We start from the raw sequence: 12,637 nt of genomic DNA on the forward strand, positions 1-12,637 counted from the left end.
GAAATATATACTCAATCTCTTTAAACTGCAGCAGTTATTTCTATTTTGTTATTATATATTATTATTGTTATTATTTGGTTTGGAAGTCACCTTGAGAGGCATCGTTTTATTCCTGGTTTTGTTATTAAAGATTACTCCTGATGGTGATAAGGGACCACATATGATACTGGGGATAGAGCCCAGGCCAGTTTCATATAAGGCAAGTGCCTTAACCCCTGCACTGTCTTTCCTTCCCCCAAGTAATCTCTACTTTATGGGCTAATGATTGAACCCAACATTAGTTTCCATGTGATCTTAGAACTATTTGCACTTGAAGTTGGCTCAGTAACAAGACTTACTCATGCTTTCAGTTTGAGTTCTGAAGCTTGTTATTAAAACTCTTTGCTAGGTTAGCCTCTCAAATAGAGAGAGAAACAAGGGAGGGCACCAGGACCAAACAGATGTATGATCACTGATAGTAAGCTAGACAAAGAGGGGATCACCTACTCTAGCAGCCCAGGGGGTGATGGTGGGGGATATGGGTTGCAGAAAAGGAATGGGGAAGGGGGAGGACAAATTTGGTGGTGGATATTCCCCTGATTCAATGTTAATATGTACCTAAAAATACTAATGTGAAAGATATGTATGCCACTATGATAAAAAAAAAAAAAACTCTTTGCTAGGACCAGAAAAATAGTACAACTGGTAGGACATTTGCCTTGCACGCGGCTAACCTGAGTTCGATCCTCAGCATCCCATATGGTACCCGGAGCCCACCAGGAATAATTCCTGAGTGCAGAACCAGTTCTGAGTACTACCACCCCGTGGTAAGGCCCCAAACAAACTAAAGAACTTTTGTGCTAATCAGTAAAGGGTGATTCTCTGGGTTGATGGTTTTTACCCTGAAGCAGTACTCTAAATCCAATAGGCTGGATTACATCCTCACTTTCTGCTTGGCATAGCATATTATTTAATCTTTTATGTTGATTCTGTACCACTTCTACTAGTTTAACTATTTTGTTAAACTACTGGGTCAAATTCAAATTTGTTAAAATTTATTAGTAAGCTGGAGAGATAGTACAATGGATAGTACGCATGCCTTGTATACAGTCAACTAGGTTCAATCCCCAGTACCACATAGGGGCTCCCAGCACTGCCAGGAGTTATCCCTGAACAGAGAGCCAGGAGTAAACCCTGGATTACCCACTACAAGTGTGGATCCCAAACAAAACAAAATATATACCAAAAATATTTGTCAAGCTTGTTCCAACATTGTAACTGTCATTTTGTTAAAACAAATGTACAGAATTTTATTTTATTTTGGGGGCCACACCCGGTGATGCTCAGGGGTTACTCCTAGCTATACGCTCAGAAATCGCTCCTGGCTCGGGGGACCATATGGGACGCAGTGGGATTGAACCCAGGTCCTTCCTGGGTCAGCCGCATGCAAAGCAAACGCCCAACCGCTGTGCTTTAGATCCGGCCCCAAATTTACAGAATTTTAGGATCCACTATAAATTCATTAAAAAGCCTTCTTTTTTCCTAAGCCGTTTATATTGGCCCGAAAAATAAAAGTTAAGTCTATTTTGAAAATACGTAAGAGTATCTTTGGTCCCGGGTCTTACATGAAATGCATTTCAGATCCTTCACTCTTCCAGCGATAGAGCTGGAGGAAAGAAAATTAAAGTGCCTCAACTTTTCCTAGAGGGCATTCTGGAGTCCAAAGTCACATCTTTGGATCAATTCATTTGCTCACCCCCACTTCCTGCACTCGAAGCCTTTTCCTGAGTCCATCAAAGGGAATCCTAACCTCTACTTTTTTTTTGGGGGGGGGGGGGTGGGCTGGGAGGGAGGAAGAATCCCAGGCAGTGCTCAAGACTTACTCCAGGCCCAGACAGACCCCAGGGATCATTCCTGGCTGGCCTCGGGTAAAACCATAAATCTTATTTCAAAGAGAGAAGTAGACACTTTCCCGGAGTTCCGATTTCTTCTGAATGGAAAGAACAGACAGGAAGGGGTCATGGCACCTGCCGACTCTGCAGCAATGAAAAGAAAAAAATCTCACGCCTATCTTCCCACCAGCCCAGATGCAAAGCTCCATAGTGATCTTCCAGGGCAGCTCTTCTTTAGCGCTTCTTCCGGCCCCAGCCCGGCGTGGCTGTCTCTGTCCTTCTCCAGGGGCTACCAATAAAGTTGTTCCAAAGTGACCTTGAGCCGGCGTCTTCCTCGTAGCACCCGATTCCCCGCCTTCTCCATCCGGGTGCCGTGCCGCGGATAAGAGCCGCCCCGCGCCTGCGCAGCCAGCCCCACTCCTTCGACCTCTGCCGCCGCAGCTGCCGCCGCCGCCGCCACCTCCGGGGAAGGTAAGTCCGTGGAGGGCGGCGCGGGAGCCAGGCCGGGGCTGGGGCGGAGCAGCGTGGTCAGCGGGGACCCATTCATTCATTCCGCTGTCGTCTCGCTGGGCTCGGGGCCCGGGTTGACGGCGTGCACGGGGGAGCCCTTGGGGACCGGGTTGGGAAGGACAGGCCCCTGGAGGGCCCGTGACCTTAATTGAGCCTCTTCGCTCCGCAGAGAGGAAGCGGGAGAGGAGCCCACTCGTCTGCCACCCAAGTCCGCCCGCAGCGCCGCCCCGAAGGCCGGAAGATGTTCGCCTGCGCCAAGCTCGCCTGCACCCCCGCTCTGGTGCGTAGCCGCCCGCCTTGGGCCTGGGGACGGACTGACTGACAGGCTGGGCGCCAGACCTTGGAGCTTGGCCTGGATGGCGCTGGATGGCGCAACATCCTTCTGGGGAGGGAGCCCGCCTTGCACCTCTCCCCACTTCGCCCCTTCGTCTCCACGACCTTTTGCTGCCATTCTTCGCATTTGGAGCCTTCCCGAGCCCCCAAGGCCTAACAGGCAGGCAGGCAGGCAGGCCTCGGTCAAGCCCTTATTACCCTCCAGGCCCTTGGGGTGGCCCCCACCCTCATCCACTCGAGCTCCCTGTTGGGTGGGTGGCCCCGGGTGGTGTAGGGGTGCTTGGAGCGCTGCAAAGGGGCCCCTTGAGGCCTAGTTCACCGCTGCAGCGGCGCCGCCTGCCTACTGTAGGTCAAACTCGCTGCTGCAGAGGGAGGGACTTCGCTTCGCTCCGTGTGGGCGGTGGAAGGTTGAGAGCTGGGGGGTGCCACGAGCTCACGTCTAACCCGGGCCCCTGCACTGCCAAGCCCTGCTTTTAGGTGAAGTGAAGATTTATCTTTGGCAGAGCCCAGTCCTGATTCTCGAAGGGATTTTTTTTTTCGGTGACCTTAGTTGAGTGGACGGACATTCAAGGGCAGAGAAGTTGGACTGGACAATATGGCCTTATGGCCAGTGTTCGTTCCTGGAATTGCTTCATCTGCTTTTTTGGGTTTTTTTAGAATTAAGGCACATGGGCTTATCGGAATGGGTGGGAGCTCCTCTTCGGGACTGTTTGAAATGACTTGGCATTTATAGTGACACTCACGATACCTTTGTTGGTTCATTTCAACTTACCAAAGAATGTGAAGGAATTTTTTTGGTTTCCATTTTTCTAATCAGAATTTTGGCAATACAGTAATTGTAGTTTTAAAATGCATTTAAATTTTATTAGTGACTTTAAAGCAATTACAATTGCTTCTTGCATTTAAAATGGCCAGAAGTCCAGATAAGAGTAAATGCTAAAAAAAATAATAAAAGTATGGGTTTATTTTTATTTTTCCTTTCTTAGAACTCGTGCAGGAAAGTGTTTTGATTCTTAATATTTGAGATCTTTTTTTTCATTACTAGATCCGAGTTGGATCCAGAGTTGCATACAGACCAATATCTGCATCAGTGTTATCTCGACCAGAGGCAAGGACTGGAGAGGTAATGGGATTAGTAGTGGAAATTTAGCAATACTACTATTATGATTTTGATTAAAGTTAAATTGAAGGGGTGGGAACAATTAATGAAGAGCTTGTGGAACTCCTTTTATCTTCTTAGATCCAAAATATATAAATATCAGTCATTTTAAGAAATATATCTAAAACTTAATCACCTGAGTTAGTCAATTAATACAGTTGTATTTTTATTTCAAGCTTGTGTTTTGAATTGCCTTTCTTTTTATAATTATCATTGCTATAGTTAAGTGAGAATCCTGGAACTGAAAAGCATATTTGTGTATAGTTCCTTGATTTTTCAACAAACCAATAAAATAGAGGTAGTGTTATCTCTACATAATTGGAATGATCACATAAGCCCTTGATTTTGCTCTGTGGTTAAGCCACTTCCCATTAGTATTGAGCCACTAAATAGAAAAATACAGTTACCATTTTTGACAGCACTGTGATTAAACAGTTGTGATTGCTTATTTGACCTTTGCCTTTATTTCTGTTCTCTAGGGCTCAACGGTACTTAATGGGGCCCAGAATGGTGTGTCTCCGCTAATCCAAAGGGAATTTCAGACCAGTGCAGTCAGCAGAGACATTGATACTGCTGCCAAATTTATTGGTGCAGGTGCTGCAACAGTAGGAGTGGCTGGATCTGGTGCTGGTATTGGGACAGTGTTTGGCAGCCTTATCATTGGTTATGCCAGGTAAAAACTATTGCCAAATAAGCTAATATAAGAGCATGTTTGAAATAGTTGGGAAATTTTAGGAAACTAGTGAGGTGAAAATATATTGTGTTCAGTGCTTACTCTACCCTGCATTATACTTTGAGGGCTTTCTATACATTATTTCTCTTAGTCATCACAGCCCCCTTTTGGAGGTATACTCCATTTTACCTGTCAAAGACTAGAGACACAGCTTGTTCAAGGTCAAAGCTAATAAGTGTCAAAAAATAGAATCTAGGGGCCAGAGCATTTAATAGTACAGCAGGTAAGGCATTTGACTTTCATGCAGCTGACCCAGGTTCAATTCCTAATACCCCATATGGAATCACTGGGAATCATTCCTGAATGCAGACCATGGAATAAGCCATGAGTAGTACCACCAGATGTGGCCCAAATAATAAATCAGAAAATAGACTTTCAACTTACCTTGATTTCAGAGTCTACTCTCAAGTGTGAAGCTATAGTATCATACAGTCACAGCTTCCTACCTATGCCTCGTTTGCCAAAGTACTGAGATTCAAATAATAACTTCATAGTAACAAGTATGTGTTGTGTCTCTTTTAGAAACCCTTCACTGAAGCAGCAGCTGTTCTCATATGCTATCCTGGGATTTGCCTTGTCTGAAGCTATGGGTCTCTTTTGTTTGATGGTTGCTTTCTTGATTTTGTTTGCCATGTAACAGAAATTGCTGCCTGAAAATGTTGGCATTCATCATAATTACGGATGTAATTCTGTGTATCTTACTGTGACTCCGAACACTGTAGTATGGGTGTCATGGAAATGTATGTTATTTCCAGTCATTTCATTAAAGATGAAAACTTTAATTTTTGCTGTGATTTGTACTTAACCTAACTTTATTTAGGTCAACACAAAGAAGACCATGCATTCAGGCAGATGCTGTAAAAATCAGAGGAAACTGCAACAGTTATGCTATTGATGGAAAGATCCTAATGTGTTTTTTATGGATATTCTCATACATAGTATTCTGTACCATGTTCATTTTTAGAGCTTTCGTTGATAGAAATATTGGGTGCTCTGAGTGTCTATGAAATTTGATTAAACCAACATAATTATGCAAGACATTTTGTACTTAAATGAATTATAGTATTTAAAAAAACAGTGTGTAGAACTAATGTCTGCTGTAATATCTCGGCCCCTCATCCTGCTAGAACAAGGCTCTATTAGAAAGCAAATGCAGGGCCCGGAGAGATAGCACAGAGGCGTTTGCCTTGCAAGCAGCCGATCCAGGACCAAAGGTGGTTGGTTCGAATCCTGGTGTCCCATATGGTCCCCCGTGCCTGCCAGGAGCTATTTCTGAGCAGACAGCCAGGTGTGACCCAAAAAAAAAAAAAAAAAAAGAAAGAAAAAGAAAAGAAAGCAAATGCATAGGTTACATTTAAAGTCAAAAATTGGGGCCCGGAGAGATAGCACAGTGGTGTTTGCCTTGCAAGCAGTCGATCTAGGACCTAAGGTGGTTGGTTCGAATCCCGGTGTCCCATGTCGTCCCCCGTGCCTGCCAGGAGCTATTTCTGAGCAGACAGCCAGGAGTAACCCCTGAGCACTGCTGGGTGTGGCCCAAAAACCAAAAAAAAAAAAAAAAAAAGTCAAAAATTGTTATACACTGGTATCACTCTAGAAACAGATACTTTTGTAGTCTAAGCTCTGGGAATCTTAGCTCGATAGCATTTTGCTTCTAATGCTTGATCAGATTTTTCCTTTGAAAAAGAAAAACTGCATTAGGAAAGGTGGAAATTCTCGATAAATAAATCACAACATTACATTTTGCTACTCAATCTTCAGGTTTCTGTGAAATGTGTAAAATGATAGTCAAGAAAGCTACATTTTATTCCTCTAATCTCTAATGTCTAATTTGACTTCAACTGAGAATCGGCCTTACGTTTCATTACCAGGGTAACAACCTGGATCCTCCAGTCCACTGACCTACTCTGACCCTAGACTACCTAAAATTCTAAAAGGTTTTCCAGGCATTTTTTTTCTGGGGAGGATTTTGGGGCATCACTGCTCGAGCTATTCCTGCCTCTGCTCAGTATTGGCCATGATGCAAGTACCTTAGCCCTCCTATACTCTGATGTGCTCCCAGATAATTTTTGTCATGCCCCCTGAGAATCTGACTTAAAAGTAATCATGATCCCAAGTAAAATTAAAGAACTAAACTACTGTTTGGTTATATTTGGGATGAGATGGAATTGGCCCACATCTGGCAGGGCTGAGAGCATACTCCTGGCTCTACACAGGGATCTCTCCTGGAAAGTAGTGGAACTATATGCAGTGCTAGAGATTGAATGGAGTCAGCTATGTAGAAGGCACCTGTACTATCTGGTTTTTGTGGTTATTTTTACACGTGCTGCATCTGTGCTGGGGGTAGCCAGAGCTAACCTGGTATTGCTATGGAGATTGAGAAGGATGTCCTAGGGATCAAAGCCAGGGCCTTGCATATGTTAGACATTATCACTTAAATGTTTTCTCCCTATTGGCCCTTTAATCTTGTCTATATCATAAATTCTCAGCTTTCATTTTCTTGTATATAGCTTCCCAATATTTTAACTCAGCAAAGTAAATATACTGTATTATATGATACAATAATTTTACACCTTCATATCTAACCAAATGAACTAAAAACGAGTTCAAACAAAATGTAAATGTTACTACCACTACTCAATAGCCAAAGTGGGAATAACCAAATAGCCATTTAATGAGTGGATAAACATGGTACATCTATATAACAACCTGTTCAGTCAAAACCTTGGTGATATGCTATAAAAGAAGCCAAACAAAAGTAGGATACATGCAGTATGATTTTGCTTGCATGATGTATCCAAAAAATAAATTCTAGAGATGGACTAGTAATGAGCTGAAGTGGAGGTTTGTTTTTGCCAGAACTAGCTATCAAATGTAGGACATGGCAAATATACTATGTGCTACATTGGACACTTTAAAATGATCAAGGGATGGAAGGAAGGACAGTGGTTAGGGTTCATGCCTAGTATGTGTCTCATGTGGGTTTAATCTCCAGCACGACATGGTTCCCAGGTTCATTTCCTGATACCACCCAAGAAGGGAGTGAATGAAGGCCAGAGGACTTAACCTTGTTGGAAAGCTTGTCACAATGGCGTGAGGACAGATAGGTCAGAGAAGGAGCTACTGACAATGACTATGGGAAGTGATCACCCTGAACAAGAACTAGGTGTTGAAAGGAGGTAAGGGGGGCGGCGAGGTGGCGCTAGAGGTAAGGTGTCTGCCTTGCAAGCGCTAGCCAAGGAAGGACTGCGGTCCGGCATCCCATATGGTCTCCCCAAGCCAGGGGCGATTTCTGAGCCTTTAGCCAGGAGTAACCCCTGAGCATCAAACAGGTGTGGCCCGAAAAACCAAAAAAAAAAAAAAAAAAAAAAGAAAGGAGGTAAAGTGATATGCATGATCTTTCATTAATAATATTGCAAATCACAGCTTTGCACAGTGGCAGTATCGTAGCCAATGAGGTTTATCCGAGGCACGATTATTGCTAATTGAAAAAAAAATATTGCAAATCACAGTATCCAAAAGGAAAAAGGCAGATTGGGGGGACGGGAGGGAAACCAGGACCACTGGTGGAGGGAAAAGGGACACTTGCAGAGGGATGGATGCTCAAAAACATTGTATGACTGTAACTTTGTACCTCATGGTGTTCAATAAAAAGAAATGAAAAGGGGGAGTAGAGGGATTTACCCTGGCTAACTGGTCTCCATGTCACAGAGCAAAAATGGGGGGGGGGGGGAATACGCACTATAAGTTTATCCTTAAACAACTTTGGGATTAAAGGTACCTCAAAAATTGTTTCATATGTTAATGGTAACAGCAATTCCCAAACACATTATTAACATGCCAAATCCTAGCAAATAGGAACGTTTTACTTTGAACAACTGGTGGAAGTCTACACCTAGAGGCTATATTCGGGAGAGGGAAGGGCACACCTAAAAGTGCTCAGGAGTTACTCCTGGCTCAGCACTCTGGAATCACTCCCCGTGAGTTCAGGGGCCATACGGGATGCTGGGGATTGAACCCTGGTCAACCACATGCAAGGCTAATGCATTACCTGCTGTATTATTGCTCCAGCCACTCAGGTATTTTATCTAGGAAACATTGTGTAATAGGATCAATTTATTTGAGATTTACATACATCCTACATAGAGCAGGGCATTTTAAGAAGTTGGATACTGAAATAAAAACTAGAATTATTCCAACAGCAGATGTATTATATATTAATTTTGTAGGTACTATCACTCTTCTCAAGTTCCTTTGTTTTTTGTTTTGTTTTGAGGGGCACCCCCAACTATGTTCAGACTCCTGACTGTTCTCAGGGATCACTCCTGATAGGCTCCAGGGACCATATGGGGTACTGGAGGATCAAACCTGGGTCAAGACAAACACCCTACCTGCTGTATATTGCTCTTGTCCCATCATTTATCACTGTTTAAAAGAGTAGAGTATTTGGATCAGTGGAATTAGATGTCTTTTTTTTGGGGGGAGGGGGTTGAGGTCATACCTGGTGATGCTCAGGGGTTACTCCTGGCTATGCACTCAGAAATCGCTCCTGGCTTGGGGAACCATAATGACGCCGGAGGATTGCGGCCCATCCTAGGTTAGTACGTGCAAGCCAAAAGCCCTACTGCTTGTGCCACCGTTCTGGCCCCTGGAATTAGATGTCTTGATTTTAGACAAGGACAATATTGGAGAAGATGAGGGTTTGTGCATCAAGTGGCACCCCCGTTATAGGAACTTTATGTATATAATGTCACCCCTCATGACAATCCTGCAGTGTTTGAAAGTCTTCAAGATGATAGAGAAAAACTGACTCATGTTAAATGTTTGCCCAAATCTACAGCTACTAAGTGACAGTATCTAACTTCATGTCTTCCTTGAGTCCGAAGCCCAAACTTTGATTTGTAGATGATTAATTACCATTGGAATGAGAGGAGAGAAGCTAGTTTTATTTTGTTGTAGACTTTAAAATAAAATAATAAAGCATGAGCTTAAAGAAATGCATGAGCTTAAAAAGAGAGAAGCAGTATAGTGTGTATAAAGTGTGTGTATGAACAAAAAATAAATGCAGAACAGCAGTAAAAATCCAGCTCCAGGTAGATAACAGGAATCTGCAATGATCCTCATTAACCTAGTTTTGTGCCTCTTCAGTAATGCTAGGAAGCCAATTAACACAAACCAATGTAAAGAGCAGTGAGGGTTATCAGGTCTTACTATTGACATAAAGAAATTAAAGAAGTCAAAGGAGCTTTAAGCAGATAGTGAGCAAGGTTACAGTTTAATGGGCTGACCCCTGAGCTTCAGAAAGGTACAGAACCAAGTGAAGTCACAACAGGGAAATTCACTGGAATAAAAGGGAAGGATCAGGAGTCTGGGGATATGACAGAATAGGAAGAACCTGGAATCTATATACACAAAACTTCACTCTCATGGGGCCGAAGCAATAGCATAGCACAGGGGTCTTCAAACTTTTTAAAGTGGGGGCCGGATTACAGATTACAGAGCTGGAGAGCTGGAGGGCCGGACTATATGAGCTATTAATTCCTACTCACACTGCACATATCTTATATAAATAAAATGCAAACCATTTATAAATAAACAGATCACGCACCAGTATTTCAATGGGAACTGTGGGCCTGCTTTTGGCTAATGAGATGGTCAATGTCCGGTTCCATATTTGTCACTGCCAGCCGTAGCAAGTGATGCAAGTGGGCATCAGTTAATCTTGATCTGGTTGGAGATTTCAGATGTTTCATTCTTGAAAAAGTCTGTTCACAGGCATAAGTGCTACCAAAGATGGTTACCATTTTGAGTGCATGGTTCCTGATATTTGGGTATGTCTCAGAGGGGAGAGATGCATAGAAATTCAAAAGGTTACTTGACTTAAATGCGTCTTTCAGAGAGTCACAATTCTGCAGTTCAGCCAGTTCCATTTGGTAAATTGTAAGGACATTTTCAATCTCAACAGGAAATGGGTTATGAAAAAGCTGTATGTCCTGTTCATGGAGATGAAGCTCTTTGAATCTAAATTGAAACTCCTTTTGCAACTATTCTAGTGAAGCCAGATATGTTTCCCTTGGGAATGCAACCAATGGTTTGTCCGCTGACCGGTTGGGAGATGACTGAAGTTTTCCTCCTGTATTTGTTTGATGAGAAGGCCTAATTCTACTTTAAATGCTTTCATATGTGATGCCATATCACAGATGAGCTTCCCCTTGCCTTGAAGTTGCAGATTGAAACTGTTGAGTAGCTCTGTTATATCTGTCAGAAAGGCAAGGTGCCATTTCCATTCTGCATCATTGAGCTCAGGTACTTCTTGGTTTTTTGAAAGTAGAAAAGCTGTAATCTGCAGAAGTAAGTCATAGAAACATTTCAAAACTCTCCATCTACTCAGCCAACAGACTTCTGTGTGGTACAGAACATCTTCATGGGCAACATTTACCTCAGATAGAAATTCCTGAAATTGTCTGTGGTTTAGTGCATGAGTTCTAATGTAATTAACACAAGATACCACAATTTTCATAACAGAGTCCCACTTCAGTGATTTACAACAGCGCTGTGCTTGTTGGTGGATGAGGCAGTGTATGGCAATTGGATGAGGATGGTTAAGTTTGTCCATCTCTTGTGTAATGTGAGCAATTACTCCTCTCTTAGATCCCACCATGCTAGGAGCACCATCAGTTGTTACACTGACTAGTTTAATCCAGTCCAGCTCCAAACTATTCACATTTTGGCAAACCTTTTCAAATATATCCATTCCTGTGGTTGTACCTTTGATACTTTGCAGTGCAGCAAGCTCTTCTGTGACTTCAAAATACTCATTTGTCCCACGCATATAAATGAGAAGTTGGGCAGAATCATGAACATCATTGCTTTTGTCGAGTGCCAAGGAAAAATAGCAAAGTTTCTTTGCAGAGTTTTGCAAATGGTGCAGCAAATTTTCTCCCATTTCTTCAATACTTCGTGTCATTGTAACTCCTGAAAGGCTCACTGTACTAAATAAATCGGCCTTCTCTGGACACATCTCTTTGGCAACAGAAATAAGGCATTCTTTAACAAATTCTCCCTCCACAAATGGTTTGCCATTGCGCACTATTAGCTTGGCAACTTGAAAACTTGCCCGCAGTGAGGAATTATTTAACTGCTTCTGCTTCACAAAAGTATTTTGCTGAGTCGTCAGTGTATGTTTCAGTTGTAATATTTTATCTTTTCTCACTTCTCCAGCCAAACAACCATATTTATCTTTATGTTGAGTTTGATAGTGGTGTCGCAAATTGTATTCTTTGAACACAGCAACTATATTCTGGCATATCAGACACACAGCTTTTTCTTTGTTTTTTTTTGTTTTGTTTTTTGGTTTTTGGGTCACACCTGGCGTTGCTCAGAGGTTACTCCTGGCTGTCTGCTCAGAAATAGCTCCTGGCAGGCATGGGGGACCATATGGAACACCGGGATTTGAACCAACCACCTTTGGTCCTGGATCGGCTGCTTGCAAGGCAAACACCGCTGTGCTATCTCTCCAGGCCCCCAGCTTTTTCTTTGTACCGCATAAAAAAGTAATCGTAAATCCACTGTTCTTTGAATATCCTATACTCGCCGTCAATTTTTCTTTTTCTTGACATCATTGTTTCCTAGGGATTCCAAACTGATATTAGTAAAATACAAATATGTGTATGAACCCCCATTAGTCCCTGATGTGAACACTTACCCCTTGCAGGCTTTTCTAAGCAGATCAGCTCAGTCCCTGATAGTTCTGTTATATCTCCCTATATAATGCCCAAATTGATATGTTCGGAATCAGCATGTGAACACTGAAAAGGAATTGCAAAATGCATATAAAATTTTCAATGTAACCCCTTTAAAATGCTTCAACATCGAACCCCTAATTTTCCACATGGGCAATTCAGCACCGAACTCCTAACCTCCCAACCACCGCCCACCCCCTAACTTTGATTTCAGCACTGAACGCCTCACCACCCCCAAAGGGGAATTTTTTTTTTTTGTATTTTTCGGGCCACACCCGTTTGATGCTCAGAG

At 42.8% G+C, this 12,637-nt stretch overlaps 1 protein-coding gene and 1 pseudogene across 1 annotated transcript; both read left to right on the forward strand.

Annotated features, from left to right (window-relative positions):
• Positions 1 to 2,254: 2,254 nt before the first annotated feature.
• ATP5MC3 (ATP synthase membrane subunit c locus 3) lies at positions 2,255 to 5,388 on the forward strand. Its single transcript, XM_049773523.1, has 5 exons — positions 2,255 to 2,342; positions 2,551 to 2,661; positions 3,760 to 3,837; positions 4,353 to 4,546; positions 5,129 to 5,388. The coding sequence occupies exons 2-5, from the start codon at positions 2,623 to 2,625 to the stop codon at positions 5,241 to 5,243; spliced, it is 426 nt and encodes a 141-aa protein (XP_049629480.1). The 5' UTR covers positions 2,255 to 2,342; positions 2,551 to 2,622; the 3' UTR covers positions 5,244 to 5,388.
• A 2,639-nt stretch (positions 5,389 to 8,027) lies between these two features.
• On the forward strand, positions 8,028 to 8,104 carry LOC126010404 (uncharacterized; annotated as a pseudogene).
• Positions 8,105 to 12,637: the final 4,533 nt, after the last annotated feature.

The sequence above is a fragment of the Suncus etruscus genome, chromosome 5, assembly GCF_024139225.1.
Source record: "Suncus etruscus isolate mSunEtr1 chromosome 5, mSunEtr1.pri.cur, whole genome shotgun sequence".
NCBI lineage: Eukaryota > Metazoa > Chordata > Mammalia > Eulipotyphla > Soricidae > Suncus > Suncus etruscus.